Consider the following 27,947-nt stretch of genomic DNA (forward strand, 5'->3'; position numbering starts at 1 on the left):
GCAGAAACACGGGACTGTGGTAAGGAATCGAAACGCATCCTAAAAACGAGTGGGACTCACTGAAGGTCAGGAGTCACTGGTGTCCTGTGGGTCACTGGGGACAGTTTTGGAGGAGGGGCAACTACAGGAGGAACCCAGGGTGATAGGTCACACCGGGGCCAGTGAGGGAGTCTCTGCCCAGCCACAGAGTCATGGCTACTGACCACCACAGGCCCCGGGGTAGCAGAGCAGTCTGGCACGGAGGCTCCAGGATCACAGCGCGGCCACTGGGCCACAAGGGTGAATGTTCAGATCCCTCTCTTAGGCTCCAGAGACTGTCAATGAAGTGTCCAGCAAGCAAATGTCCATTGGCCCAGGGGAGCCTGGGGTGGGAGCTCAGGGACTCTGACTGTGGGAAGGGCCGCGGCACCCACCCTGCCCCTCCTACATTCAGAGAAGACAGGGAGGTGCCCCCCAAAGAGCACTTGGGGTCAGACCCTCCTAGCAACATTATCGAGGAGTAAAGACTCCACAAGTATGCCTAGGGGCAGGGCCCCAGAGTCAGAGAGATCTGGGTTCAGCCCCAGCATCACTGGATGCAGAGCTGTAAGTCAGTCACTTAACTTCCCTGGGACTCAGTATCTTCATCTGTGAAATGGGATAATAATAGTCCCTCACAGAAGAAAATTAATGAGATGCCTAAAGTGCCCAGCACTGGATGACTACTAAGTGCTGGGCTCCCTGTTCTCCCCACTCCTACCCAGCTCCCCGCAACAACCACATCTGGCGCCTGCTCACTTCTCCCCCACAAAGACACTGTGCCCTATCGCACTCCACCCCTTAGCCGGGGCCCACCAGAGGGGTCAGCCAGAGTCTGATCTCACTAGAACCCATCACCAGACCTACCACCCCAAAGCCATGGTGCCCCGAGTCTGCACCCAGCCCTCTAGCCGTCCCCAACACCCACTCTGGGCCCCTAACGACAAGAGAAAGCAGACTGAGCCAACGCTGGCAGGACTGACTGGTCAGCCCCAACCAAGGTCGGGTGGGGGGTTCTGGGAACAGGGGGAGGGCCTCAAGAAGGGAGTTTTTAAACAACATTTTTGACACCACAAAACCCAGTTAAGGCTGGGGTGGGTGAACACTGGTCATGGGGGGGCGGCGGTCAGAGGGGGTGTAGAAGGTGACCTTGGAGTCCACTCCCTGTGGCTGCCTCCTTACCTTTGTGTGAAGCTTTGCAAACTGCTTATCATCAATAAGGTTCTGGGCATAAACTCGTCGCTTGTATCGAAACTGCTCAGGTAAAGACAAGGCAGAAAAAGGCATCCGCCTGGGCTGAGTGAGTGAAAGTATGCACATAACCGAGTCCTGCCCACTTCTGTGCGGCTAGGGCCCCACGCTGCTCGCCACCACCACCACCCCGGCCCCCGTCACAAAACCCCTGCCGGCCAGCCACACGAAGCCATGCACACTACCATGGACACCACCAACACAGAGGTCAGGCGTGATGTACGCCCAGCTGTCCGCCTGCAGTGCCCTTTCTGTCTCATTCCCATCCCCGGGATTCCCTGGAAACCTCAGTCCTCTTCCAAGACCAGGTTCCAGGCTGACCTTCGAGACATGCCGTCTCTGGGAAGAACTGTCCCTACTCGCCGGGGCCACCACGGAGGCCAAGCCGGCTCTGAGCTCTGCCACCGTAATTCTTGGCTTCAGTGCTCATTGCACTTGCCACCCCCACCTCCAAACCGTGGGTCTGGGTCCCCTTGCTCACAGGGCGCTCAGCAGCCTTTACACCGTGGACGGGTGAGCAAACGAGGAAGCTTAGGTCGCCCTTCGGACAACTTCGCGGGCGGGGAGGAGGAGACGCTGACACCGACAAGCACACAGACCACGGCTGGCTTACTCCACACAGCGCTCCGGGCACTCACGCCTGCTCACACCCCATCGCACGTGCCGCTGACCGCACGCACGGCACGCGGCTCACACCTCACGCGCCAGACACACAACTCAACCCCCCCGCCCGCCGCTTCCACAGTAACTCGCCGCGTCCGTGCCCCTCGCTGCCGCGCCCTCCGCCGCTCCCGTCCCGGAGCTCGGAGCTCTCAGCCCGCCCCCTGCCGCGCCCCCGGCCGCCGCTCACCTCCAGGTAGGGCAGGGGCGTGTCCAGGTTGGGCGGGTATTCCTGCAGGAGCCGCTCCTCGTCCAGGAACTTGCCCGCGCGGCCCCGGGAGGGCGGCTGAAAGAGCCCGTAGTTGAGCGCGTCCTGGAGGCTGTGGTTGAGGGCGCAGAGCACGCGCTGCTTGGCTGCCCACACCGGCGCGGCCGGGTCCAGGCGCAGGCACTTCTGCGGCGGAGCGGGAGCGTGAGCGCCGATCGGCCCCGCGCGGCGCTGAGTACTGAGTCCCCGGGCCCCGCGCGCCCAGGCCGCGGACCCCGAGCCTCCGCGCCCCGCCGGCTAGGCCTCGCCCCGAGGGCGGTGCTTCCCCAGGCCCCGCCCCCGCCCTGGAGGTGGGGAGGGTCCCGGCGGAGGTGGTGGGGGAGGGGTGAGTAGCGGCGGGCCTGGGGTCTCCCGCGCAGGGCTCCGAGAGCGCGGGTGGGGGGCTGGGAGAGGAGGGCGGGGGTGCCGCCGGGATCCGGGCGGCGAGGCTCACCGTCTGCTGAAGGTCCGGGATGCCGACGCGCACGATCACGGCGCTGGCCCCGGGGCCGTCCATCCCCGCGCCCCGGCCGTGGCCGCTCGCGGCCGGGAGCTGGGCGCCCCGGGGCTCCTCGCGGCGCCCCGGCCCCCCCTGCCCCCCCACCGGAGCCCCGTCGGCCGCGCTGCGCGGGAGGGGGCCGGGGGGGGCCGGGGCCGGCACGGGGGACAGCGGCGCCGAGGGCTCCGCAGGGGCGGCGGCGGCGGCGGCGGCGGCGGCGCGGCTCAGCTGCATCGGCCCCGGCTCCGCTCGGCGCCTGCCTTCCCCGGGGGCGGGGGCGGCGGGGGGAGGGGGCCTGAGCAGCGAGGAAAGCGGGGGTGGCAAGGGGGCTGCGCCGGAGGCGGGGGCCGGGAGGGCTCAGAGCCAGCCGAGGGCGAGGGGGACTTTGCGGGGTCCCGGGGTGAGGGGTGAGGGGTGGGGTTGGTGCGAAGGGCGAGGGCCGCGCAGCAAGGCGGGGGCCTAGGGGCTGCGCCGGGGGTGTGGGGAGTCCTAGGCCTCAGTGTGGGGAGAGTAGCTGAGCAGCAAGGGCCGCGCCGCCGTTCGGCTGCGGAAGAGCATCTGTGGCCCACAGGGGAAGATGCGGCGAGGAGGGGGTCTTGGACCTGGCGTGGGGGCCGCCTTGGGCACAGGGACCAGAGGCAGGGCAGGAAGGGGAGAGAAAAACAGGAAAATTAATTTCCGGGGGTGGCAGCTTCTCTACCACCCTACCGACCTCCCCTCCCCACCCCACTCAAGCCCCGGAGGAGATGACAGAGACCAACACTGCCCCAGTCCTGGGGTGGGACGGTGGGGACCTCGGAAACCTGGAGGGGCCGGGACTTCTCCCACAGCCAGAACCAATTAACCTCACAACTTAACCCTTAGGACCACACCGAACAGTGTGCCGCGCGGCTCCCGGCTCCCCCACCCCTGGCCGAGGCTGGGGAGTTCACTCCGGACTCTGAGGCCCGCCTCTTCTGCCCTCCTCCTCAGGTCCCCTGGTCCGCCTAGCTCCAACGCCTGTCACGCCCTCCCAGTCACCTTAGCGACGACAAGATGGGGGCGCGACCTGAGAGGAAGGGCTTAGGGGAGGGGGCGCCACTAGCCTCCACCTGCAACCGGGAAGTGAATTTTAGTTTCACGCGTTGTCGTGGCAACGCGGGAGGGGGTGATGAGTAGGCGGAGGAGAGGGGAGCGCAGTAAAGAAACTAGCTCAGGCGCCACCGCCCCACTGGAGCTGGCCAGGTCCCACCAACACTCATCAGCCTCACAGAACTACCCCAGTGCTGGGAAACCCTGTGCCCCCAAGGTCCCTAAAAGCGAAGAGCGGCCCCTTGACGTCGAAATAGCCCTGATTTCCCGAGAAACAGCTTCTGACTCCCCCAGAACTCCCCCAACATGCCTGACTCCTCCCCAGAAACAGGCCCTGACCCCCGCAGCCGCTCACCCTGGCCGACCTTCACAGAACACCCCAGCATGAGGACACCTTCGGGTCCCTGGCAGAAGACAGCCCAGCCTCACCTACCTTCTCCAAGAGCAGCCCTGGGTCCCCTGAGCCTCCCGGGAATAAACTTGAATGAACCTCCCCCCCACACACACACACACAGAAAGCCTCCCTACCCCTCCCCATGACAACCTGGAAGCAGCCTTACCCCACACGGACCAGCGCTTGACACCCCCTCCAAGAACAGCCTCCTCCCCACAGAGCCCCGCAATATCCCCCCTCCCCCCCCCCCAACAGCCTCTGGTCACCCCAGACCGCGGCCCTCTTCCCCAGGACCAGCCCTGACCCCTGAGGGAAACCGGGCTCTCTCCCTGCCCAGCCGGCCCCCCTTCAGGAAAAATCTCTGCCTCCCAGGATTTCACTGACCCCGCAGAGCCGAGTTTCCAGCGCTGTCTGTGGTCTTGGCCCGCTTTCTTCCCGAGCCTGGGTGGACCCTGCCTGCCTAGAAATGTGGCCCCAGGATGTCCAGGCTCTTCCCAAGGCCACTGGCCTGGCCTGAGTTGGGGAGCTGAGGGTCCCCAGGGGCTGGAGCAGGATGGGAGGGGTAGGGGAAGGGGGGAGCAGGAAGGGGCTGTCAGAAGCCCACTTATCTGCAGGAAGCACCTTGGGAAGCACGTGGCCCAGCCCTGGAGAGAGGAAGCTAGTGCTTCCCGGCCCCCCTCCTGTCTCCACTGTCTTCCTGCCCCGTTCTCCCCTCCCTGAGTCACCCAGAGCTGCCCCCCACCGTGTCCCTCATCCCTCCCACTGTGGCGGCTGCAAGGCCGGCCGTGCTCGCCGGAGTCCCCGATTCGTGGTGGCCCTGAAGGAGGGGGCTCACAACCAGCTGCAGAGCAGCCCCGGGCCTCCGTGCTCTCCCTGCAAACCTACCCTTGACCTGGAGAGCCAGGCGCCCATGTGGCCACCCATCCTGGACCTCACGGAGGCCCCCTCGGCCTCCCCAGCAACCCACTGGCCTCGGTGAGTCCAGCACGATGAATGCCGAGCTTTCAGGAGAAAACCTCACAACCTTGCTGATGGCCACATTCCTGGTCTCCAGGCTCAGGCGGGCCTGCACTGCCAGGGCTGTTTCCACAGAGCACCTGGCGCAAAGGATGGGTACATAATGAACGAATGCCAAACCGGCACCACTCCTCTGGACCCACCACCACCCTGGCAAATGGCAAAAGTTCCAATACCCAGAAGCACCTTACCCACACAATGTCCTCCTGTCCCTGCAACATGGTGGGTTTACAGAGGAGGAAGCCCAGGGACAAGCTATTTTGTGGAGAATAAAAGACCCCCAGGCTCTTCACCACCTCCCAGCCTCACCCCGCTGCTCTCCTGTCTCTGTCCTTGAAGGTGAGGATTCCCCAGACCCCATGGCCCCTCTGCATCTCCACTCCTTCCATCAGGGCTAAGCTTCCAGAATGACCCATGGTTCTCCCATCCCCACTTCTTCCCACCACACACGTTCAGACGCCTGGGGCCTGTGGGAGCTCACATGGGCAAAGCGTCCAGAACAGTGCCTGGCACAGGATCAAACCCATCCGTGGGTTAACCCCTGCACACATAGGCCGTCTGACACCCTTGGTGCCCCACACTCAAAATCTTAAGCCCCCCCACCAGCGTGGGTGGTCCACCCCCAACTCCTGGCCCTTCCTGGTGAGGCCGTTTGTGACCCCTCCCTCACCATGCTATCCCTCCCTCCTTTTACATTCCTGGGGCCACTTCCTCACCCAAACCCTAACCCTTCCCTCCCTCTCACCCCTCGGCCTGGCCGCACAATCGCCTCTGCTGAAAACCCCACAGGCCTGCGTTCTCTCCGATCTCCCCTCACCCCTGGTTTCCTTGACAACTGGGGGCGGGGGGGGGGGGGGGGGGGCAGATGAGCGTCCCGCTGTCGGCTGCTCCCCTGGCTGCCCTCGGGCTTCTCTCCCAGTCTATGCTGCACTCTGATCTCTCCTCCGCAGAGCCCTAGTGCCCACCTGCCTGTAATCACTTACTTGTTGCTCACTGTTTAGGATCTGTCTCACCCCCAGAATGGAGGCTCCCTGTGGAGAGGGAGCTTTGCCTGTTTGGTTCACTGCTGTGTCCAAGGCCCTGGTGCTCAGTCGATGCTCAGCGTGTATTTGCTGAACCTTCATCTACAGACTGTTCACGCCCAACTTTCTTCAGAGCAGACCCTCTCCAACCTCCAGAGCAGATTGTAGGGGCAGAATACCTGAGTGTTCAGTTGACTGTCCGGATCTGGTGTACTTTTTGTGGGTAGGGTTTTGGGGTTTTGTTTGTTTGTTGTTGTTGTTGTTGTTTTGCTTCTAGTTATTTAACATCTATCAGTATATTTAGATTCTGCTTCATCCTGAGTCTGATTTGTTAAGTTTTATCTCTCTAGGAATACAAATCTATTTCTAAAGAATCAACTTTTCATTCTGTTAATCATCTCTACTTCTATTTTGTTTATTTCTTTCTACTGTTTTGGTTGTTGTTAAGATTCTTTTTCTTATTTCTTCAGCTGGGTACTCAACTCAATTTTTAGTCTTTCTCTTCTCTGACAATGAGTATATAAGGTTATAAATTTCCAAGTGTGACTTTAGTTATGTCCAGTAAGTCTTGATAAGTAGCATTTTTAATTTCATCTTGTTGATTTTCTAATATCAATTATATAGTTTGCTTTAGGAATTGCTGAAAAATGTGCTTACTTCAATTTTCAAATGTAAACTAGGTTTTCTTTGGAGGGAGGACTAACCCTTAGCTACTGATTTCTTTTTTTATTGTGTTGTGGTCAGAAGGTGATCTGCATAATGCAGATGTATATATATATATATATCTCCATTATATCAAGCTTGTTAATTGTATTATTCAAATATCCTATGGCCTTTCTAATGTTCTGTTTGCTTGATTTATAAGTTACTAAAAGAAGTGGGATAAAAATCTCACTTTAGCAGTGTCACCATGAAATTTTGCCAATTTGGGATTTATATGTCTTTCCAGACTTTGTTTTTAATGCTAACAGGTTTAGGATTATTACAGCTTCCTGATAAATTATTCCTCTTATTATTATATGGTACCCTTCTTTATCCCTATGCTTTTTGCCTTAATTTTTTTTTTCAATAATTAGCCTAGGCACGGCACTTTTCTGTGAGTATTGACCTCATATGTCTTTTCCCCTCATTTTCCTTTTATCCTTTCTACATCTTACATTCCTAGGTGTGCTTGTGGTAAATAGTATGTGTGGCCAGATTTTTATGAAAACCAATCTTACAATTTTCAACTTTTGACGGTGCTTTATTGTGATTATTGATTACTGATATGTTTTCATTTTTTTTACCATCTTATTTTGTGTTGTCGGTTGGTTTTTTGTTTTTGTCTTTCCTCTGTGCTGCTTTTTTCTCCCTTTGGGCCCTCCGTTTGATTGATCACATTATCTTTATTCCTTTTTCCCTCAACTCCCATTGTTTTGGAAGTCCAGCATTCTCCTTCTTTCATTTTCATAAACACACTTAAATTTTCAGCATGTGGGATTAACAAAGCCTGAAGTCAATTACTGTCTCCACCCACCTCGGGGAACTAGGGGGAGTTTAAGATGCTTTAGCTGCAGGTATTTGTCCACATCGTCCTCACTCCAGTGAGTCTTGAGGCTGCTTCAGGAGTCACATGTCAACCCGCTCTTTACTCACTTTCCTTCTGGCTTGAATTTCCTTCTTCCTGAAAGTAGTGACAGATTTCAGTCTTTGAAATGTCTTATTTCACCCTCATTTTGAGTGATAATTTAGCCACTGTAGAATTCTAAATTGACAAATTATTTTTTTCTCAATACTTGGAAGATTTTTCTCTCTGTGTGCTGAGTAATTTTCTGAGTAATTTTCCCAATTCTGACTTCCATCTCACTGATTCTGTTTGATTTTAATCTGCTGTTAATCCCATCCATAGGGTTGTTGTTGGTTTTTTCCCCATAGACTTTTAAATTTCAATGACCGTAGGTTCTATTTCTGTAAGCCGTGTTTCATACATTATCAAATCTGCTTGCTCTTTCTTTATATTGGCTTTTTCTTTTTTATTTAATGCAGTTTTTATTTAATGCAATTTTTAGATTTCTTTTGTCTTTAATTATTTTAAAAACATTTATTTTAAAATTCTAGTCAGTAGTTCCCTTATGTGAAATTTTTGGTGGTCTAATCCTGTTTGCGGTGTCCACCGACTCACTCACTGTAGGGGGACTGTAGGTTCTTTCTGTGACAGTTTTGTGACTTGGGGTTACGAACTCAGCTGGGCCTGTATTTATGTGGAAATCCTGGGCAGCCTAGATGTGTCCCTCAGAGGAGTACGACTAGCCCAGGACTTGTTTTATGTTAATTTCTTGGCTTGGTGGTCCTGGGGACTGCAAAGAGTAATACAGTTCAGACTCCAAAATTGTTGGGGACAGGCAGTGGTTACAACTTCATAGGGAGACTTCTCCACAGTGAGATCACCGCAAAGCTTTATGAAAATTGCTTAAATAAAAGAGAAATATATAATAAGAATTATGAAAATAGATTACTCACCAGGTTTTTGAGCACTACATGTCATCCTAAGTGTATGACATGTATTAACTCATTCAGTCATCACAAAATCACTAAGCAAACCCATTACTGTCCTCACGTAACAGATGAGGAAACAAAGCAAACTAGAAGTAACTTAACTTGTCCAGAATCACATGTGGCTCATCAGTGGAGAAACCAGGATTTGAAACACATCAGTGGGAATGTGACCCAAGCAGGACCAGTGAGAATCCTGCCCTGGAGTCTTACGCTTGCAACTAAGGGAAGAAACCCTTTTTCTACTCTTGGAATTCACAGGAGAGATGTAGCTCGGCAACTGCTAGTGACCGAGATTCCAGCCTTGGGAAGAAAGCAACGCTGCAAGGAACATAGATACAGGAGACGAGGACGGTCCTGAAGGAGCTTGAGCCCCCAGACTCAGTCCCTGAAATCTGCTTTTCTTGCCTTTGGTTTCAAGAGCCAAGGGTCCCTAGAAGGGGCTTTCCCTTCTAGGCTGAAAATCCATGGAAAAGAGAGGCTGAAGGGCTGGCCCTAGGGCAAGGGCCTCGACTGGAATCCCAGCTCAGCCACGCGATACCCCAGTGGCCTGAGAAAGCCTCCTTGCTTCCCTGTGTCTCCCTGTGAGCTCTGGTACATTGGGTACAATGGTAAGAATTACTTCATTCCCTCCCTCATTCAGGCCACAGACCAAAAACCTGCCTTTGGGCTGACAAGGTGGCTCCTTTCCCCCTGGGCTGTTGCGCAGGTTAGATGAGGTCCATGGATGTGACATGCTCACCATGTGCCTGGTACATAGTGAACACATTTTTGGTATAATCATAAAGCTAGTTCAGATTTGGTTTCTGTCATCCCAACCAAAGGAGTGCATTCTAATGCACATTCTTCATGTATAGTGGCAAAACTCCGAGGCGTGAGAAGGGACAGCTGGTCTTTGTTGTAAGTTCTTAGAAAGAGCATTAGACTTAAAATATTATTTTAACAGTGAAATTAAGAGTGAGAAATATATGCCTAGTTAATTTCACACTTAGGATTCTACTTACCCTTTGGTTCAAGACTGTGAGGTTTTGGGGGTTTTTTTTTTGCAGTATGTAGCCCTCTCACTGTCGTGGCCTCTCCCGTTGCGGAGCGCAGGCTCCGGACGCGCAAGCTCAGCGGCCATGGCTCACGGGCCCAGCCACTCCGCGGCATGTGGGATCCTCCCAGACCGGGGCATGAACCCGTGTCCCCTGCAGGGGGGACAGCGCAGTCAACCACTACGCCACTGCGCAGTCAACCAGCGCAGTCAACCACTACGCAACCACTAAGCCCCAAGACTGTGAGTTTTGCCTACATGTTTACCTCTTCTTCCCAAAGGTCACTGACAATTTAAGAACTATGTGAGGTGGTTTTTTTTAATTATTATGGTAAATAATACATAACAAAATTTACCATCTTAACCACTTTTAAGTGTATGATACAGTAGTGTTAAAAGGAACAATATATTTTTTAAAATAATAAGTCCATCCTAGTGTTAAAAGACAGGCACATGGATTGTGAATAAAATCTGTGAAGACATGATACGGACGGATCAGAAGATGGAAAAGCCAACAAAAGCTGAAGAGTCGGCTGCACAGCCCTAATGTCACAGCAACTTCTGGGGAAGGGGCCAGCTGGGCACAGTGGGACCATGCTGGAGTGGGGCGGAGTCAGCTGACTCCAGCTGCAGGGCACAGAACTGCTCCCTGAGTATAGTGGGCGGGGGACTGGAGAGACCCCTGGGCCAGAAGAGAAGTGGGGCTGTTATTGCAGGGAGAGAGGGGCTTAACTTTTTATGAAAGGTAATTCCTAGCCCCTCCTTCTCAACTTTCTGAATGACAGGGGATCCCCACCCTACTTTCTGCCAGGGTCCCCTTGCACTCACACGTCCCCACCCACCATCTTGAAGGGAAGCCCTCCTAGGGATAAATCCCACTCAGTTCATTCTTTTTGTTCTGAGCAGCATTCCATTTTATGAAAATACCATGTTGATATGCATATTTGGGTTGATTCTAGTTTGGGACAGTTATGAATAAAACTGCTGTGAATATTTTTGCTAACTTTTAAAGAAACTGGCAAGCAGTTTTCCAGAATGATAGTACCATTTTACATTCCAGCTTTTCCCATCTCCTCCATATCCTTGCTAACACTTGGTATTTCCTGTCTTTTTAATTTTTAGCCATTCTAATGGATGTATAGTGGTATCTCCTTGTGTGATTAAATTTGCATTTCTCTGATGACTAATGATATTGAGCCTCTTTTCATATGCTTATTAGCCATTCACATGTCTTTTGTGAAGTGTCCATTCAAGTCCACTGACCATTTTTTTAAAAATGTGTAGTTTACCTAATTGAAATTTTGAAGCTCTTTATATATTGTGGGAACAAATTTTTTTGTAAGATACGTGTATTGCAAAAGTTCTCTAATTTTGTAGCTTCCTCTCACTTTCATAGTAGTTTCCTTCAAAGAACAGAAGTTTTTTATTATTATAGAGTGAGCTTATCTGTTTTCTTCTATCATTTATATTCTGTATCCTATCCAAGAAATTTTTTCCTCCTGCAAGATCATAAAATTTTCTCCTGGGTTTTCAATGAGAAGTTGTAGTTTTAACTTTTCATTTAGTTCTATGATTAATTTCAAGTTAATTTTTATTTGTGGTGTCAAGAAAAGGTTGATGTTTGTATTTTCCCTTTTGGGGTGTCCAGTTGTTTCATTCCATTTTTTAATTATTTTAAAATATTTTTATTTACATTGTTTTGCAACCATCACCACTATGTCCAGAACGTTTTCATCATGCCATATGGAAACTCTGTGCCCATTAAGTAGTAACACTCCATTCCCCTCCCCCGGCCCCTGTAACCACTTTTCTACTTTCTGTCTCCACCACTATTTTAGGGACCTCTCAACACCATTTTTTTTTTTTTTTTTTTTTTTTTTGCGGTACGTGGGCCTCTCACTGTTGTGGCCTCTCCCGTTGCAGAGCACAGGCTCCGGACGCGCAGGCTCAGTGGCCATGGCTCACGGGCCCAGCCGCTCCACGGCATGTGGGATCTTCCCGGACCGGGGCACGAACCCGTGTCCCCCGCATCGGCAGGTGGACTCTCAACCACTGTGCCACCAGGGAAGCCCTCAACACCATTTTTGAAGACTCCTTTCCCACTGAATTGCCTTTGCACTTTCTTTACTTTTCCTTTAATCTATATTTATAATTTTTTTCACTTATTTATTTATTATTTTTTTTTTTTTGGCTGCGTTGTGTCTTCATTGCTGCACGCAGGCTTTCTCTAGTTGTGGTGAGCGGGGGCTACCCTTGGTAGTCGTGCGTGGGCTTCTCACTGTGGTGGCTTCTCATGTTGCAGAGCACGGGCTCTAGGAGTGCGGGCTTCAGTAGTTGTGGCTCACAGGCTCTAGAGGGCAGGCTCAGTAGTTGTGATGCACGGACTTTGTTGCTCTGCAGCATATGGGATCTTCCTGGACCAGGGCTCGAACCTGTATCCCCTGCATTGGCAGGCAGATTCTTAACCACTGTGCCACCAGGGAAGCCCTAATGTATATTTATACACTTTCTCCAATACCACACTTATCTTAATTTCTATAACTCTATACTAAGTCTTGAAATCAGATAGTGTAAGTCCTACAACTTCATTCTTTTTTAATTTTGTTGGCTATTCTAGGTCATTTTCATTTCTATGTTTTAGAAGTTTTAGAATCAGCTTGTCAATTTCTACAAAAATTAAAAGCCACCTGGGAATTTAATTGGGTATTGCATTGAGTCTATAAATATATTTAGAGAAAATGGACATCTTAACAATATTGAATCTTCTAATGTTTGAACATGGTATGTCCCCCATTTATTTTGTTTTCCTCAGGTATCTCAGCAAGGCTTAGTAGTTTTCAGGGTTGCATTCTTAAACATTTTGTTAAATTTGCTCCTAAGAATTTCGTTATGTCACGTTATTACAAATGAAATTGTTAAATTTCATGCTATAATTGTTTGTTGCTAGTATATAAAAAGACAACTGATTTTTGTAGGTAAATTTTGTAGCTTATAACCTTGTTAAATTCACTTCATTTTATAGTATTTTTGTAGATTCCTTAGGATTTTCTACATAAATCGTCAGCAAATAGCAAAATACTTCCTTATTTTGAATGTTTATGCCTTTCATTTATTTTTCTTGCCTTGTTGCAATGACCACCAGTACAGTGTCATACAGAAGTGATAAGAGCAGGCATTCTTGCTTTTCTCTCAATCATCAGTAGAAACTGTTTGCTATTTCACCATGAAGTATGTTATCTGAAGGTTTTTTTATAGATACCCTTTATCAGATTTAGAAAATTACCTTGTAGTCCTTGTCTGTAGAGAGTTTTTCATTATGAACAGATAGCTGACCCACTTAAGGAACATTTTGATACCTTACCCAATAACTGCGTACATCCTATCGGCCAGAACTGGGTCTGGCTGCAAGTGAGGCTAGAAAATGTTCTTTCTTAAGTGAGCACATTACTGCCTCCTAGAAAACCAGGGCTCTGTTAATAAGGAAGAAGTCATGATGGATATCAGAATAGGCAACTAGCAAGATGCCACTGTGGGTATACAATTCTAGATTAACAGTTATTGACATGCCACATTTTAAACTTACTATTCTATTGTCATCTTGTTGCCATTAAAATAAATACTGTTTTGAATTGTTATTCTTTCTGTAGGTAATTTGTTCTCTCTGGCTACTTTTCAGACCCTGTTGTCTTTAATATTATTCAATTTCAATATGATGTGCCTAGGTGTTCTTTTAGTTTTATTTATCCAGTTTGCGATTTGTTGTGATTCCTGAATCTGAGGAGTTATGTCTTTCATCAAATCTGAAAATTCTCTGCTATTATCTTTTTTAATATTGTACCTCCTCAGTATCTTCTTTTAAAAATATGTTAGAAAAAAAAAAATATATGTTAGACCCCATGTATGAACGTTGAAAACATTATGTGAAGGGAAATAAGCCATTCACAAAGGGCAAATATTATATGACTCTACTGATCTGAGGTTCCTAGAATAGGCAAATTCATAGAGACAGAAAGCAGAATAGAGGTTACCAGGGGCTGGGGAAAGGAGAGAATAGATAGTATTGTTAATGGGGACAGAGTTTCTCTTTGAGATAATGAACAAGTTCTGGAAATGAATAGTGGTGATGGTTCTACAACATTGTGAATATATTTTGTTAAATTATAAATTGTGAAAATTTTTAAAAGATTGGAATTTTTAATATGTATTAGACCTTCTCACTGTAACTTCTATAAAATGGTCTCATCTCCCAGTCTAACTATTTTGCATTCAGGCCCACATCCCTTTCTCTTGCCTTCTATGCAGCCATTAAAACCCAGAGCTTTAAGTTCCTGGTATTGAGAATGTCCCTGATATCACACTTGCTTACCCTGTTGCTTTTAGTTTCTACTTACTATATCTTACTCAGCATTTCCAAGTGTTTCACAATAGAGGGGTTTTAGGTTATATTGCTGGAAATCTGTTTTTCTTATTCAGCCACAGCAGTCAGCACATAGAAGTGTTTAATGATTGGTTGCTGGTCAGATATTAAATGAGTCAATAAATGAACAGAAAGACATCCTGCATTTTATTTTACTTTTTAAAATAAATTATTTATTTTTGGCTGCATTGGGTCTTCGTTGCTGCACGCGGGCCTTCTCTAGTTGTGGCGAGAGGGGGCTACTCTTTGTTGCGGTGTGCGGGCTTCTCATTGCGGCGGCTTCTCTTGTTGTGGAGCACAGGCTCTAGGCGCACAGGCTTCAGTAGTTGCAGCACGCGGGCTCAGTAGTTGTGGCTTGCAGGCTCTAGAGCGCAGGCTCAGTAGTTGTGGCGCACGGGCTTAGTTGCTCTGCGGCATGTGGGATCTTCCTGCACCAGGGCTCGAACCCATGTCCCCTGCACTGGCAGGCAGATTCTTAACCACTGCGCCACCAGGGAAGTCCAACATCCTGCATTTTAAAATGTTTATTACCCACACACAACAAAGTATGAGGGTAAGGCACTAGGAATACAGCAGTGATCAAATGGGTCCCTCCTGGTCAACCACATCCTCTCATTCACTGAGAACTTCAGCACCCTGATGACAGGTTGTCTGCTCACTCCAAGTTCTGACATCCTCCATGTCTCTCCAAGTGATCCCTCACACCATGGCCTCCCAGTTCCTCCACCTCTCATCTCACTGACTGTAAAAGCTAGGGTTTAGGTGTAGATTATAGACGCACGTACGGCTAGTTTGAGCAGAAAGGTATTTAATACATGGAGTTAGTGTCTACAACGTCATTGGAAGTACTGAAAGTAGCACTTACCCTGAGCTGCTAGAAATATACTCTCCCCCAACAATACCACAGAACTAGTCCCCTGGGGATTTGTTCTTTTTTGCCACAGTCAGCAAACTGAGGTGTCAGAAAACTGATATTCCAACTGCTGGCTCCAACAGACCACGCCTCGGAGTCTGTATTTCCAGCCCCTTTCGCATCTAGGTAAGGCCATGTCACAGAGTTCCGGAATTGGTTTGGGTAGAAATGATGTGTGCCACTCCTAGGCCTAACCCATAAATACCTCCTGCTTATCCTGCACGCTCTCTGTTCGCTCTTCCGCTGGCTGAATGTAGGCGTCTAGGATGACCTTAAATCCACATGTCACAAATGGCAGCACTTCCTTCAGCACGGGTCCCTAAATGCCTATATGGAGCAGAGACTCACCCACCCCCATTCCTGCCTATGTCGCAAACTGGACTTCCTGTGAGCAAGAAATAAATGTCTATTGTATTGAGTCACTGAGACTTGGGGGTTTATCTGTTAAAGTAGCTGGTGTTTCCTCAACTGCTATAGGAGACTCCATTGAGCTTTCCACCTTCAGAGTCCTTGTCTAGATCAGCAGGTAGTGTTGCACTGGCCAGCTGCTCAACATATCTGTTTGAATAATATGCTTGAGAACCAGGGAGATTAATACAAAATAAATTCACGTAACCATGTATCCATTGTGGGATGGACAGTGGCCCCAAATGCATGACTTGTCTGACTTCCAAAGCCCAGCTCTCATCAGTGTACTGTGGGGTCATCAGAATGTCCAAGAAGTGGGGCTTCCCTGGTGGCACAGTGGTTGAGAGTCCGCCTGCCGATGCAGGGGACACGGGTTTGTGCCCCGGTCCGGGAAGATCCCACATGCCGCGGAGCGGCTGGGCCTGTGAGCCATGGCCGCTGAGCCTGCGCGTCCGGAACCTGTGCTCCGCAACGGGAGAGGCCACAACAGTGAAAGGCCCGCCTACCGCAAAAAAAAAAAAAAAAAAAAGAATGTCCAAGAAGTGGCATTCGCTCAGAGCCAGTGCCCAACAACCCCTCCGAGCCTGAGGTGTCCCTTCCCCTAGTGCATGGCCATCCTGGCCAAAGGCCATACCTCCCTGCAGCGGAGGCCAGGGAAAAGACTTAGTACAGCCTTGGGTGTTTCTGCCAGGTCTTTCCCTCTGGCAGAGGGCTCCAGGTCTGTGAGTGACTCATGTCACTGAGGAGCTGCGCTGTGAGTCACGTCTGGGCCGTGTTCCCGAGACCCAGGGTCTTTCCACCGCTAGCCCCGCCTCCACTAGTGCTGACCCCTGCTTTTGTCCTGGAGGGTAACTCCACTGGCCAGGGAGCCAAAAATCTCTGAGGCCACGCCATTCTGCCTGACCATGATGGTGACAATACCTGCCTGGCCATGTGGCCTCTGCCACCCTAGCATCTTTTCATCCATTTCATTTGTGTCCCACAGTGGCCAGCTCCCCAGAGCCTTGCAAGGGTGTGGCTGCTTCCCTTCCTTACTCCAAGGTCCACCTCAATGTCTCAGTGAGAGCATCTTCCAGGCCCTCACAGAGGACAGTTAGGGGACAACAGAGCAGGTCAAGCACAATACACTCCCGTCCCTCTCTGTCTTTGGATGCCTTTTTCTGTATTAAACCAAAGAGTTTCCAGCATCTTGGCTTCATTCACATGGGCTGTCATGAGCCCTGGTTTTAACCACAGCACAAACAGTCAACACCATCCGAGCCCCTCAGATCCAGAACCTGTGCTCAGTCAGTCCTGCCTGACTTAGGATCATTTTCCTCCAATATCCAGGGGACAGGAATGATGGTTGCTGAGGGCAAAGTGGACGGAGCAGACCCAAAGGAGGAGGTGGAGGCCTGCACAGATGGTCTTCGGTGTCCTGGGTCCCCCACATCCGCCAGTCCCAAGAACCACTGCAGAAGCCCTTCAGGTGGGCCAAGTGTTCTCCATGAAGCGGCTGGCCCACCCCACTCACCCCAGGCAGGCCCAGGAAATGGGAGGCCCTCCCTTGCCCTAGGTGCCGAAAGAGCAGGCACGCACCGCTCACAGGGCCCCTCTCCTAACTGTGGATGTTACCAAATTAGCAATGCCCAGAGCCACTTCCGCAGCCTGGCAGGATGCCTCGCACCGGGGCTCTGTCCCAAGCTGACCCTCTTGCCGGCTCCCGCAGCAAAGCCAAGAAAGGCTCACATCTCCAAAAGACTCTGGCGCCCGCAGAGCGCGGCTTTGAACAAACACAGCTGGCAGCACATGCGCCCTCCCCCCACCCAGAGGTCAGGGCTGGGCTGGCTCTGCTGTCCCGTGTGCACACACCAGAACAGCCTCCAGAGACTGCAGGGGGAAAGTGCCAGTCATTTGCATAACAGCACAACCACAGGCCGGCTCTTCCAGAGAGTCAGGGCAGGCCCTCCGCTGCCTGGGGTAGTTCCCAGCTTGCAGCGGAGAGGGAAGAAAGTGCTTTTGGTTGATTCCTTTTAAACTCCGATTCACAGCACCAACCAGCTGTGATAGTTCCAATTACAAGTTCAAAGATTTCTGGGCCACGGAAAAACTTTCTGTCCTGGCCACCCACCCCATACTGCTCCCACGCACCGGCCCAGAAACCACACTGGAATGTGACACCAAGGGGGTGGCTCACCGGAGCCCCTTCCGTTCCCCACGAGGCCAGCAGCAGCCGCAAGCCCAGCCGTGTCTCTGGGAGTTGCTACCCTTCCAATTTTCTCCCCCACGCTGCCTCTCGTCTTGAGCTTTCATCTTTCACCAGCAAAATACCAGCTCCCCAGCCAGGGCTGCAGTGGAAACTGTGTCTTGGCCCCCACCCCAGTGACCAGAGGCCTTTCAGGGGCCCTGTCCACTCTCCCACTGGCTCCAGGGTCAGTAACCACGGGAAGCCCTCCCCAACCAGCAGCCCGCATCCTGCTCTTCCTGAGGTCAGACCTTGTGGGGGACCCTGAAGCCTGAGAGCTGCCCTGGGGAGGGCTGGGGGTGGGCGACGAATGTCCTAGGGGAGCTGCTGTGGGGAGGCTCCCTGGGGGAGTTACGTGGGGTCTTCAGCTGCACTAAGATACCCACCTAACCACCCCCTGGGGCGTTCTCTTACTTTGAAACAGCTAAACAAACTGCGGACCAAAAAGGTGAAGCCATTCGTCCGAAGCTGTGCAGTGATGGAGCCAGGACCGTCATCTCCGCTTTCGATGGGCCCTTCCCATTGGTGTAACCCGGACGCAGAGCAAACCCCATATGCCCCTCTACACAGCACACACACGCCCCACCACGCACACCGCACATCACACACACATCACACACACACACACACACCCTGACGCACAACAGACACACACATGAACGGAGGGGAAAGGGTTGGGAAGAAATTTTTATCTCCTGTTTCAAGAAAAACACCAAAAGTAGTGTTGAAGGAAAAGCCAGCAGCCCGCGGGCTCCACGGTTTTTGTTTCGATTCGCTCGCTCCACACTCTCCGGGTTCAGGCCCCTTACGGAACACACCGCGCGCCGAGCGCGAACGCCGGCAACCCGCTTGCGAGCACCTCCCCCGCCGCCCCGCACCTGGCGCCAACTGCCTCGGGGCGCAAACCGGGTCGGAGCGCGCGCGCACGACCGCGCCGCCCCCCGCCCAGGCCGCCCCCCGCCGCAGGCTCGCGACCCCGCCCCAACCCCGGTCAGAGAAGGCCTCGCCGCACCCCCGGGCCGGGCGCCCCCTGCCTGGCCCTGCGCCCCGCCCCTGCGGGGGTGGGGTGGGGTGGCCGCGCGGAAGTCACGGGGTCAGGGGGCGGGTCGCGGGGCGGGTCGCAGGGCGGGCCGGGGGCGGGACCGGGCCAGGCGGAAGCGCCGGCAGAGGGCACTGCTGCCCGCTGTTCCGCGTTCGCCCCTCCTCTGCCGTGAACTGCCTTCGTCCCGCTTCGCGCGGGTCAGCGTCCTGGGACTTCTGCCCCTGATCACGAGCCTGGGCCGGGACCTTTACGTGAAGAGGGTCAGATCTCCGCCTAAGAATCTAAAGGTGTCCTGGCCCTTGAGGGTCCCCAGGGAGTTAGATCCCAGGCTACGGGCTCCTGTGTTCTGTTGAGGTCAAGGGTCTCAGGTGCCGAGTTCGCTGGGACTTAAGGAAGGGGTTGTCTCAGGCGGGCTTAGGGGAGTATTTGGGTCTGAGGTCTCAGGGGAGGGTAGTGCCTGGGTCTGGGGTATCAGAAATTAGTGCCTGGGTCTGGGGTATCAGAAATTAGTGCCTGGGTCTGGGGTCTCAGGGGAGGGTAGTGCCTGCGTCTGGGGTCTCAGGGGAGGGTAGTGCCTTGCGTCTGGGGTCTCAGGGGAGGGTAGTGCCTGGGTCTGGGGTATCAGGGGAGGGTAGTGCCTTGTGTCTGGGGTCTCAGGGGAGGGTAGTGCCTTGCGTCTGGGGTATCGGGGGAGGGTAGTGCCTTGCGTCTGGGGTATCGGGGGAGGGTAGTGCCTGCGTCTGGGGTTCTGGGATAGAGCTTTCTGGAACCAGTTTGCCTTCCCTCCCAAGGGTCTCTTGTTACAGGCCTGTCTGTGCTGGGTGCCATGGTGGCTCTGTGGACCCTCACTCTGGCCTTGGCTGCTGGCCTGGCTGCTACCAGCCCACCCAACATTGTGCTGATCTTTGCTGATGACCTGGGCTATGGGGACCTGGGCTCCTATGGACACCCCAGTTCCACCACCCCCAATCTGGACCAACTGGCCGCAGGGGGTCTGCGGTTCACGGACTTCTACGTGCCTGTGTCTCTGTGCACACCCTCCCGGTGAGCAAGGAGACCGGGAGCCCTCACCCCAAATGCCCACCCCTGCCCATCCAGTTCCTCCCAGATGCACTCTGGGTTGCAGAGGGAGGAAGAGGGTCTCCATCCCTCTGTGGAGCAGTTCGCGTCTCTTTGTTTTTGTCCTCTCCCTCCCCTTCTCCTTGTGTCCATCTCAATCACTTTTGCTCCCTCTCACGGACTCTGTGGCTTGTCCTATAGGGCTGCCCTCCTGACCGGCCGACTCCCAGTTCGGATGGGCCTGTACCCTGGCGTTCTGGAGCCCAGCTCCCGAGGGGGCCTGCCCCTGGAGGAGGTGACCCTGGCTGAGGTCCTGGCTGCCCGAGGCTACCTCACAGGGATAGCTGGCAAATGGCACCTTGGGGTGGGGCCTGAGGGGGCCTTTCTGCCCCCGCACCATGGCTTCCATCGATTCCTGGGCATCCCATACTCCCATGACCAGGTAGGAACCACAGGGGTCCGTCCCTTTGACCCTACAGCCCCAGCCCACAGCCCAGACCTCTGAAGGAGCTGCTCCCCCAGGGCCCTTGCCAGAACCTGACCTGCTTCCCGCCGGCCACCCCCTGCGATGGCGGCTGCGACCAGGGCCTGGTCCCTGTCCCTCTGTTGGCCAACCTATCGGTGGAGGCACAGCCCCCTTGGCTTCCTGGACTTGAGGCCCGCTACGTGGCCTTCGCCCGTGACCTCATGGCAGATGCCCAGCGCCAGGGCCGCCCGTTCTTCCTGTACTACGCCTCCCATGTGAGTGATCGTGCCCCCCCCAGCCCAGGGCTGCCCGTGACCTCTACCTGCTGCTAACTCCAGTCTCCATCCCCAGCACACCCACTACCCCCAGTTCAGTGGGCAGAGCTTTTCTGGGCGCTCAGGCCGAGGGCCGTTTGGGGACTCCCTGATGGAGCTGGATGCGGCCGTGGGGGCCCTGATGACGGCTGTGGGGGACCTGGGGCTGCTCGGAGAGACACTGGTCTTCTTCACTGCAGACAACGGGTACTCCGGCAGGGGGCAGAGGATGCTGGTCGATCCCTCACAGGGCCCTGGGGTCTTCCCATCTTGACTGCTGGCCGAGGACGTAGTGGGATAAGGGGGTCTCGGGAGATGCTGGCCATATGTGGTGACACCAGGTGCATGTGTGTGGGAGGCTGGGGGCCACGAGTACATGGAGGTGCTTGTCTTGGTAGGACAGGGAGCGGACAGGCACATGCTGGCCGTTTCTGGGCAAAATGTGTAACTTAGAAGTCTGGGGCTGGGGTCACTGGGGCAGGCCAGAGACCCTGGGCCCCTCATCGCAGATAACCTGTCGGGTGTTGCAGACCTGAGACGATGCGGATGTCCCACGGCGGCTGCTCTGGCCTCCTGCGATGCGGAAAGGGAACCACTTTCGAGGGGGGCGTCCGAGAGCCTGCCTTGGCCTTCTGGCCAGGCCACATCGCTCCCGGTCAGTCTTCAGGCCTTCTCCTCCTGGACTCTTGGCCCCACCTCCCCAACCTTGATCACAGATGGAGTGACTGTACAGCCCTCTACCCGCAGGTGTGACCCATGAGCTAGCCAGCTCCCTGGACCTACTGCCCACCCTGGCAGCCCTGGCAGGGGCCCCGCTGCCCAATGTCACCTTGGATGGCGTTGACCTCAGCCCTCTGCTGCTGGGCACAGGCAAGGTAGGGCCCGTGACCTCATGACCCCTGCTCCCCCCAACCCCCCCCGGGCCCCCCCAACTTGCCCTCCCCCGGAGTGAGTATGGGGAGCACCTGAAGCCCCTGGGGCCAGGCAGACCCTCTGTCGAGCAGCGTCCAAGGGGTGCCGCCCCTGGGGCTCTCGGGTGGGCAGGGAGCCACTGCACAGCCAGGGCCCAACGCAGGGCTGAGGCTCCGGGTATGTGCAGACCCCCGACTTTGCCCCCAGAGTCCCCGGCAGACCCTCTTCTTCTACCCGGCCTACCCAGACGAGGTCCGAGGGGTCTTTGCTGTGCGAAGCGGCAAGTACAAGGCACACTTCTTCACCCAGGGTAACTGCCTCTCCCCAGCCCCGCCCACCCCTCATAGCCCCAGAGCCTACCCCCGCCGCCCCCGCCCTGTGCACAGATGTGCCCCCCTCCTCAGGCTCTGTCCACAGCGACACCACTGCGGACCCTGCCTGCCATGCCTCTAGTCCTCTGACTGCCCATGAGCCCCCGCTGCTCTTTGACCTGTCTGAGGACCCTGGTGAGAACTACAACCTTCTGGGGGGTGTGGCTGAGGTCGCCCCAGAGGCGCTGCAGGCGCTGAAGCAACTTCAGCTGCTCAAGGCCCAGTTTGATGCTGCCGTGACCTTCAGCCCCAGCCAGATAGCCCGGGGCGAGGACCCTGCCCTGCAGGTCTGCTGTCAGCCCAGCTGCACCCCCAGGCCATCCTGCTGCCACTGCCCTGAGCTCCAGCCCTGAGAGCATAGGCGGAGGCCAGCCCCGTGCCCCTCGCCCCACCCAGGCGTGTGATGGTTCATTGCTGTGCTGTGGGTGTGTAGAGGTGGTTTGTACCTGAGCACGCTAATAACACCAGCTGACACTTGTAGGTGTGAGAATTCACATGATCCTTGTGATAGCCCTGAGATAGGTGTTGTTCTGCCCGTTACAAATGAGGAACCTGAGGCGTGGAGAGGTCCAGCAACTTGTCTGAGGTCACCCAGCCAGTGAGAGGTTGGCTCTGGAAGCTGCCCCCCTCCCCCTGGTGATTGCTTGTGTCAGTGCAGACAAGCGTGGTGGTGAGTGTGGGCACACCTGTTCACGGGGGCAAAACTAGGTGCTTTTATGTGCCAGGACGGGGTGAGGAGGGGGCGAGGGCATGGCGGGCAGCAGACCCCGAAGACGCGGAGTGCCCACAAGAGCCAGGTTTTCCCCGGGGAAGAAGCACAGGAACTGGACCGCCCTGGGTGTTAGAAACCTGTCTGAAGGAGGGAGAGGGGTTACACGGTCTACTGTGGTGAAGTGGGCTGGGGAGCCCTGCCAGCTCTGAGGAAGGCATGTCAGCAGCTCCAGAGGCTTCCCCTCAGCCCCCCAGTGCCCCTTCCAGAACTCTGCATTTCCTACCTGCACACACATTTCCAGTCTCCTGGCTTCGCCTCTGCCCCCATGGGAGCCATTCCCCACCGGCAAAGTGATCTCTTAAAAACAAGCAGGTTGGGCTCCATTTGTGCTCAAAACTGCAGGCTTCCTATCATGCTCAGAATAGAACCCAGACTCCTTGGAGTGGCCCACCATGCCCCACCCCACAGCCCTCGTCCGTCAGCCCTGGCAGCTGGCCGGGTTGCCCATCATCAGGGGAAGATGCTCATCTTTGACTCTGTCTGGCATCTTCTCTGCAGAGGGGCCCCCTGCCTGCCCACCCACTGGCATCTGCGTGGTGGCATGTAGCCCTCCTGGGGTCCCCTTGTGTGTGTACCGATCCAGGGCCACGTGCTCCTAGAGCGGCTGTCACACCCCACATGCTCCCTCAGCATTGGTTGAGTGAGAAGAGTGCTGTCTGGGGGCTCAGGGCCCCGAGTGGGTGTCCTGTCCTCGTGGTAGACCAAACAGCCATCCCCGTCCTCCTAACGGTCCCCTCACTGTTTCATTGGTGGGCAGAGGCCCCGCGACCTCTGAGGTACAGGCTGTCCTAGTCCCAGGAGGCTAGTAGCCAGTCTGAGCCAATCACAATCCAGTGGTTGGTCCAAGAGAGGCGTGTGACCAAGGGTCCTGGTCAGTGAAAGGTCAGGGGCAGTCTTCTGGAATCCCGGGGTCTTCTGCATCACTCATCCTCCAGGAGTGGTGAGGACGGTGCTGCAGCATCACGGGCCCTGACCAGACATCATGCATCCGCTAAACGAGTGTCTCCAGCCACGTACCTCCAGAGCTCACAATGTAAGAAAATAAACCAGCCTATGTAAGCCGAGTGCTGCTGGCTTGTCTATTACTTGCAGCTGAAAGCAGTCTTGCTGGAATGATGTGTGAACGGGACGTGTAGAGGGCATGTGTATGTGTGCAGGGGTCCTCCTGAGTGAGCCCGTGGTGTCAGATCCTGCTGTATCTTGGAGCTGCCCCCATAGGGCAGTGGTTTCCTTGGGGGCCCCTTCAGCCACTGACGCTGACATAAGAAGGGCCCACGTGCACGTGTGGTCTGGGCATGCCCACCCCCTGCAGCCTGCAGCTTCTCTTCTAGGGGGCCTGCAGTCACCTCGAGGTGCCTTGGTTTCAGGATGAGAACAGAGAGGAATGGAAGCAGGTGCATGATCTCTGTATCACATCCAAAGATCAAACCCTCCAGCAAGAATACATGAATGCCAGCACCCAGGCATAACCTGCAGGCGCCTTGTCCAGGTCTGCCGCCCAGCTGGGTGGTGAGCATCGCTTTATTAGTTCCACAGACCTTTACTTACCACCCAGCGCTGCGCTTAGGGCTGGGGCACAGATCGACAGAGGGGACTCACCCCTGCTCCTTTGGTGCTTAACGTCTAGCAAAGGAGATGACCATCAACCCTGCGCACTCAGACCAAATGGAGTTCAGTGTGGTAGAAACTCAACTTCCCAGGTTTCGGTGTGTGGGTGTTGCCTGGGAACAAGGATCGGGAGCCGTCAGGTGCTACAGAAGTTCTCTGTCTTGACTGGGGGTGCTGGAAACGCGGCGCACACATGTGTATAATGCACTTGAGCCGCACGCTTGAGGGCCCTTTATGATGCCATGTATATTTTATACTGCAGTAGAAATAAAATATTAATCGTGATCGTGTCAACTGTATCTCGAGAAAACTGGAAGAAAAAAACTTAACTGTAGTAAATACCACAAAGGAAGAGAGCTTGGTGCTACAAAAGTGCAACTGCGGGGCGGGGCAGGGGTGCTGGAAATGATTGAACCAGTTAGGGCTGCTTTCCCGTCTGCTGAGACCTGACGGGTGGTCACTCCACCCTCCCAACGCAAGGTTCTCCCCCTCCCCCTCCACTGTTGGTCTCGCTGTGAGGCTCTGAGGGCAGAAAAGCTTGTTTCTCATCATTTTAGCTGCTTTAGTGCGATGCACCCTCTTTGTAGAGGCACCAGTGTGCGCACGTGCTCTCCCGTGTTCGTGCACACGCGCCCGAAAACGGGCCTGCATACTCGACACAGACATGCACACGCTCACGCATATTCATACACACACTCACAGCCCCAAATGCTGTCTGCGATGTCCCTTCTCTGCTGCTGTTGATTTGAAAAGCAGCCCTTTTCCTGTGAGCCTGAGACCATCCACGCCCACCGAGTGGCTTCCTCAGGGAGCCCAGCATCCTCTGGAAGGAGCCACGTGTGTTTGGAAGGAACAGAACGTTGTGCTGTGGGTGCTGTGGTTTCCCTCAGGAGGGAAGAAGAGATACCTGGACACGCCCCTCCTACCCCCCGTGACTGTGACTGTGACCCCCACATCTTACCTGTGGGTGTTGAACTCGACCCTGACGCTCATCACGGCTGGACACCGCCTGTGGGATGTCTGGAGAGTCCTGCCAGCTCCCTGACCCCAGGCCTGGTGTAGGCGGGGCTTGCTTCTTCTCTCTGCTCTCAGCCCGCAAACGAGCTGCTCTAAAGGGCAAGGGGTGTACACTCCTGGGGTGGTCTTCAACCAGTGGGGGTCAGGAGCCAGCAGGTAAGTGTTCCTGCTTCCCATCCTTCGGGTATATGGTTCAGGGAAGAACTCTTATGCTTCTCAGAAGGGCAGCCAGCCTTAAGGATGGGCCTTACACTGGCTTTTGCTCCCTCCCTACCTCATTCGTGCCCTCTCCTCACTACAGCACACAGTGGGGCTTTTACGAAACCAGCTGCCTGCCCCTCTGCCCTTGTACGTCCTCTTGCATGGAACTGAGCACAACGCCCAGAGACACAGCAGCCCTCAGGCAGTCATGAGGGCGAAGACCACACACTAAGGGCACAGGACCAAGGGAAGGAGCCTGCTGTTCTCGACGTCACCTTCTAGAAGCCACACCAGCGTCCAGGCCTCCTGCGGCACAAGAAACGCCCTGATTTATTAGACTGTCTCCCTGGGCAGTTCTCTTAGAGCTGAATGCTCTGCATCCCACCTATCACACGAACCACTGTTGAAACATTCCCAGTGACATCCAAAAAGAAGCGTGCTCTTGACATGCAGAATATAAAATCCAGGGTGTACATGTATTTCTTTTTACCTTATTGATTATATTTTTGAATCTATGATTATGTTTTTCTCCTTTTCTTGCCACTCAAACATTTTAAATCATGAATTTCTTGGTCAGCAGTTTCATAACTAGAATCTGAGCTGAGACCACCATTCTTTATTTTATAATGATCTTAGCTACTCTGCCTTAATCTTTTTTTTTTTTTTTTTGCGGTACGCGGGCCTCTCAGTGTTGTGGCCTCTCCCGTTGCGGAGCACAGGCTCCGGACACGCAGGCTCAGCGGCCATGGCTCACGGGCCCAGCCGCTCCGCGGCATGTGGGATCTTCCCGGACCGGGGCACGAACCCGCGTCCCCTGCATTGGCAGGCGGACTCTCAACCACTGCGCCACCAGGGAAGCCCGTTTGCCTTAATCTTTTTGCCCTAAATTATTCCTTGATTCTCCCAATCTCTTTCTGGCCTCAAACAAAACAAAACAAAACTCATAGATAAGAAGGAAACTGGAAAAAAAATACACCAAAACATTAGCAATCGTCTTTAAGTTGAAAAGATACGCTCAGGGGAGTCCTGCTCTTGGCCTGACAGCTGAACACACCAAATCCTATGAGACTGGTATTTCCATTGTGGCCAAAATAACTTTTTATGTTTGGGGTTTTTTGGTTCTTTTTTTTAGATGTATTTATTATTTATTTATTTTTATTTTTTGCTGCATCAGGTCTTAGTTGCGGCACACGGGATCTTCGTTGAGGCATGTGGGCTCTTTCGTTGTCGTGTGCAGGCTTCTCTCTAGTTGTGGCATGCGGGTTTTTTTCTCTCTAGTTGTGGCGTGCAGGCTCCAGGGCGTGTGGGTTCTGTGGTTTGCGGCACGCAGGCTCCCTAGTTGAGGAGCACGAGCTCAGTAGTTGTGGCTCCCGGGCTTAGTTGCCCCGCAGCATGTGGGATCTTAGTTCCCTGACCGGGGATCAAACCCTCGTCCCCTGCATTGTAAGGTGGATTCTTTACCACTGGACCACCAGGGAAGTCCCTATGTTTAGATTTAATGAATGTACCTGTACTTTTTTTAGTTTTCTGTGGGTGTTTCTATTTGCATTCGGGGGTCCCTAATAGCAACATATAATGCTTGAAACAAGACATGTTCATTGCAGAGAAAAAAAGGAAGAGAAACTGTCAGCCCCACCTCCGGCAACAAAGACTGCAGTCTTTGTGTTTTCTTTCAGTCTTTTTCAGTGTAGTTTCTAGTGTAGATTCTGCATATTTATTTTTCCTTAATAGCATAACAAATATTTCTGTATTATTACTAAATGTTTGTAAGCACACTTTTTTTGTACCAGCCCACTATTCCAATTAGGTATATATACCTTAATACAGTTAAGCCTACTGGTCGATATTTAGATTGTCTTTTGTGTTTTCAACATTTTAAACCAGAACATGCACAATACAAAGCTTTTCATTTAGGGTGCTCTCCTTGGCTGGCACAGCCAAGGCATTGGAGGCTTACTCACTCACCACTCAGGGCTCCGAGGGCCCCCAGCACGTGTGCCAGGCTCTGGGAGGACGGGGGCACTAGCAGACCCACAGTTGGCAGCCTCTGCCCAGGGCCCCCCTGCGTCCGGGAGGATAGGCGGTCACCCAGCCACATGCAGAGAAAGCTCAGTGTCCAGGGTGGAAATAATGGGGTGGAGGGAAGAGGGGCTGAAGAGGGGCAGCGACAGGGCAGGCTGAGGTCGCACAGGGAGCCACAGCAGCGTTAAGAGGGCGAGCGGCCTGCTCAGGTTCCTGTTTAAACAACCGGGTCTGGTTGCAGGAGCTGGTGGATTGCAGACACAGGTGGAGGTGGGAGCCTAGAGGAGGCTGCTTGACGCACAAAGATCCAGGCGGAGGCGGGGAGGCGGGGGGGGGGGGGGGGGGAAGCAGGCTTGGGGTGGTGGGGGGTGGTGCTGACAGCAGGGGCAGTCTAGGGTGCCTCCACGCTTCCTGCTCAGGCAACTGGAAGAGACACAAAGCACAGAATATAGAA

At 53.7% G+C, this 27,947-nt stretch overlaps 2 protein-coding genes and 2 long non-coding RNA genes across 9 annotated transcripts in view; 2 read left to right on the top strand and 2 right to left on the bottom strand.

The window, feature by feature from the left end:
* SHANK3 (SH3 and multiple ankyrin repeat domains 3) overlaps positions 1-2,909 on the bottom strand; it is a 50,407-nt gene extending 47,498 nt beyond the window's left edge. For all 4 annotated transcript variants that reach the window (XM_060164972.1, XM_060164970.1, XM_060164971.1 and 1 more), the window contains exons 1-3: positions 2,631-2,909; positions 2,120-2,323; positions 1,201-1,272 (exon numbers count right to left, since the gene is read on the bottom strand). In XM_060164972.1, the coding sequence (XP_060020955.1) occupies positions 1,201-1,272; positions 2,120-2,323; positions 2,631-2,909 (555 nt within the window). The remainder of the gene's footprint in view (positions 1-1,200; positions 1,273-2,119; positions 2,324-2,630) is intronic.
* Positions 2,910-4,741: 1,832 nt separating this feature from the next.
* On the top strand, positions 4,742-18,485 carry LOC132529170 (uncharacterized). Its single transcript, XR_009543387.1, has 4 exons — positions 4,742-5,115; positions 5,195-5,496; positions 16,815-16,953; positions 18,134-18,485. It is a non-coding gene; the product is annotated as an uncharacterized LOC132529170 (long non-coding RNA).
* LOC132529171 (uncharacterized) lies at positions 14,289-18,613 on the bottom strand. The gene is made up of 2 exons (XR_009543388.1): positions 18,124-18,613; positions 14,289-14,672 (listed from the first exon to the last, which is right to left on the bottom strand). It is a non-coding gene; the product is annotated as an uncharacterized LOC132529171 (long non-coding RNA).
* Positions 18,614-18,901: 288 nt separating this feature from the next.
* Positions 18,902-24,538, top strand: ARSA (arylsulfatase A). 3 transcript variants are annotated; one of them, XR_009543256.1, is made up of 10 exons: positions 18,902-19,038; positions 19,543-19,795; positions 20,012-20,252; positions 20,333-20,551; positions 20,628-20,797; positions 21,121-21,245; positions 21,338-21,465; positions 21,710-21,812; positions 21,907-23,678; positions 23,977-24,538. XR_009543256.1 is itself a non-coding variant. In XM_060164589.1 (9 exons), exons 2-9 carry the CDS (start codon positions 19,578-19,580, stop codon positions 22,224-22,226), a joined length of 1,524 nt encoding a protein of 507 aa, XP_060020572.1. In that variant the 5' UTR covers positions 18,902-19,038; positions 19,543-19,577; the 3' UTR covers positions 22,227-23,709. The 3 variants fall into 3 exon arrangements, 1 of the variants encoding a protein (XP_060020572.1); XR_009543255.1 differs by having other exon boundaries at positions 24,013-24,538; XM_060164589.1 differs by lacking the exon at positions 23,977-24,538 and having other exon boundaries at positions 21,907-23,709.
* The last annotated feature ends 3,409 nt before the right edge of the window (positions 24,539-27,947 follow it).

Source organism: Lagenorhynchus albirostris, chromosome 11 (genome assembly GCF_949774975.1).
Source record: "Lagenorhynchus albirostris chromosome 11, mLagAlb1.1, whole genome shotgun sequence".
Taxonomy (NCBI): domain Eukaryota; kingdom Metazoa; phylum Chordata; class Mammalia; order Artiodactyla; family Delphinidae; genus Lagenorhynchus; species Lagenorhynchus albirostris.

What these genes read in the sequence shown, in the direction of transcription:
- ARSA (XM_060164589.1), top strand. Translation starts at nt 19,578, where the DNA reads ATGGTGGCTCTGTGGACCCTCACTCTGGCCTTGGCTGCTGGCCTGGCT. An exon ending in GCCAGGCCACATCGCTCCCG is followed by an intron (nt 21,246 to 21,337) that starts GTCAGTCTTCAG and finishes CTCTACCCGCAG; the next exon opens with GTGTGACCCATGAGCTAGCC. An exon ending in TGCTGCTGGGCACAGGCAAG is followed by an intron (nt 21,466 to 21,709) that starts GTAGGGCCCGTG and finishes CTTTGCCCCCAG; the next exon opens with AGTCCCCGGCAGACCCTCTT.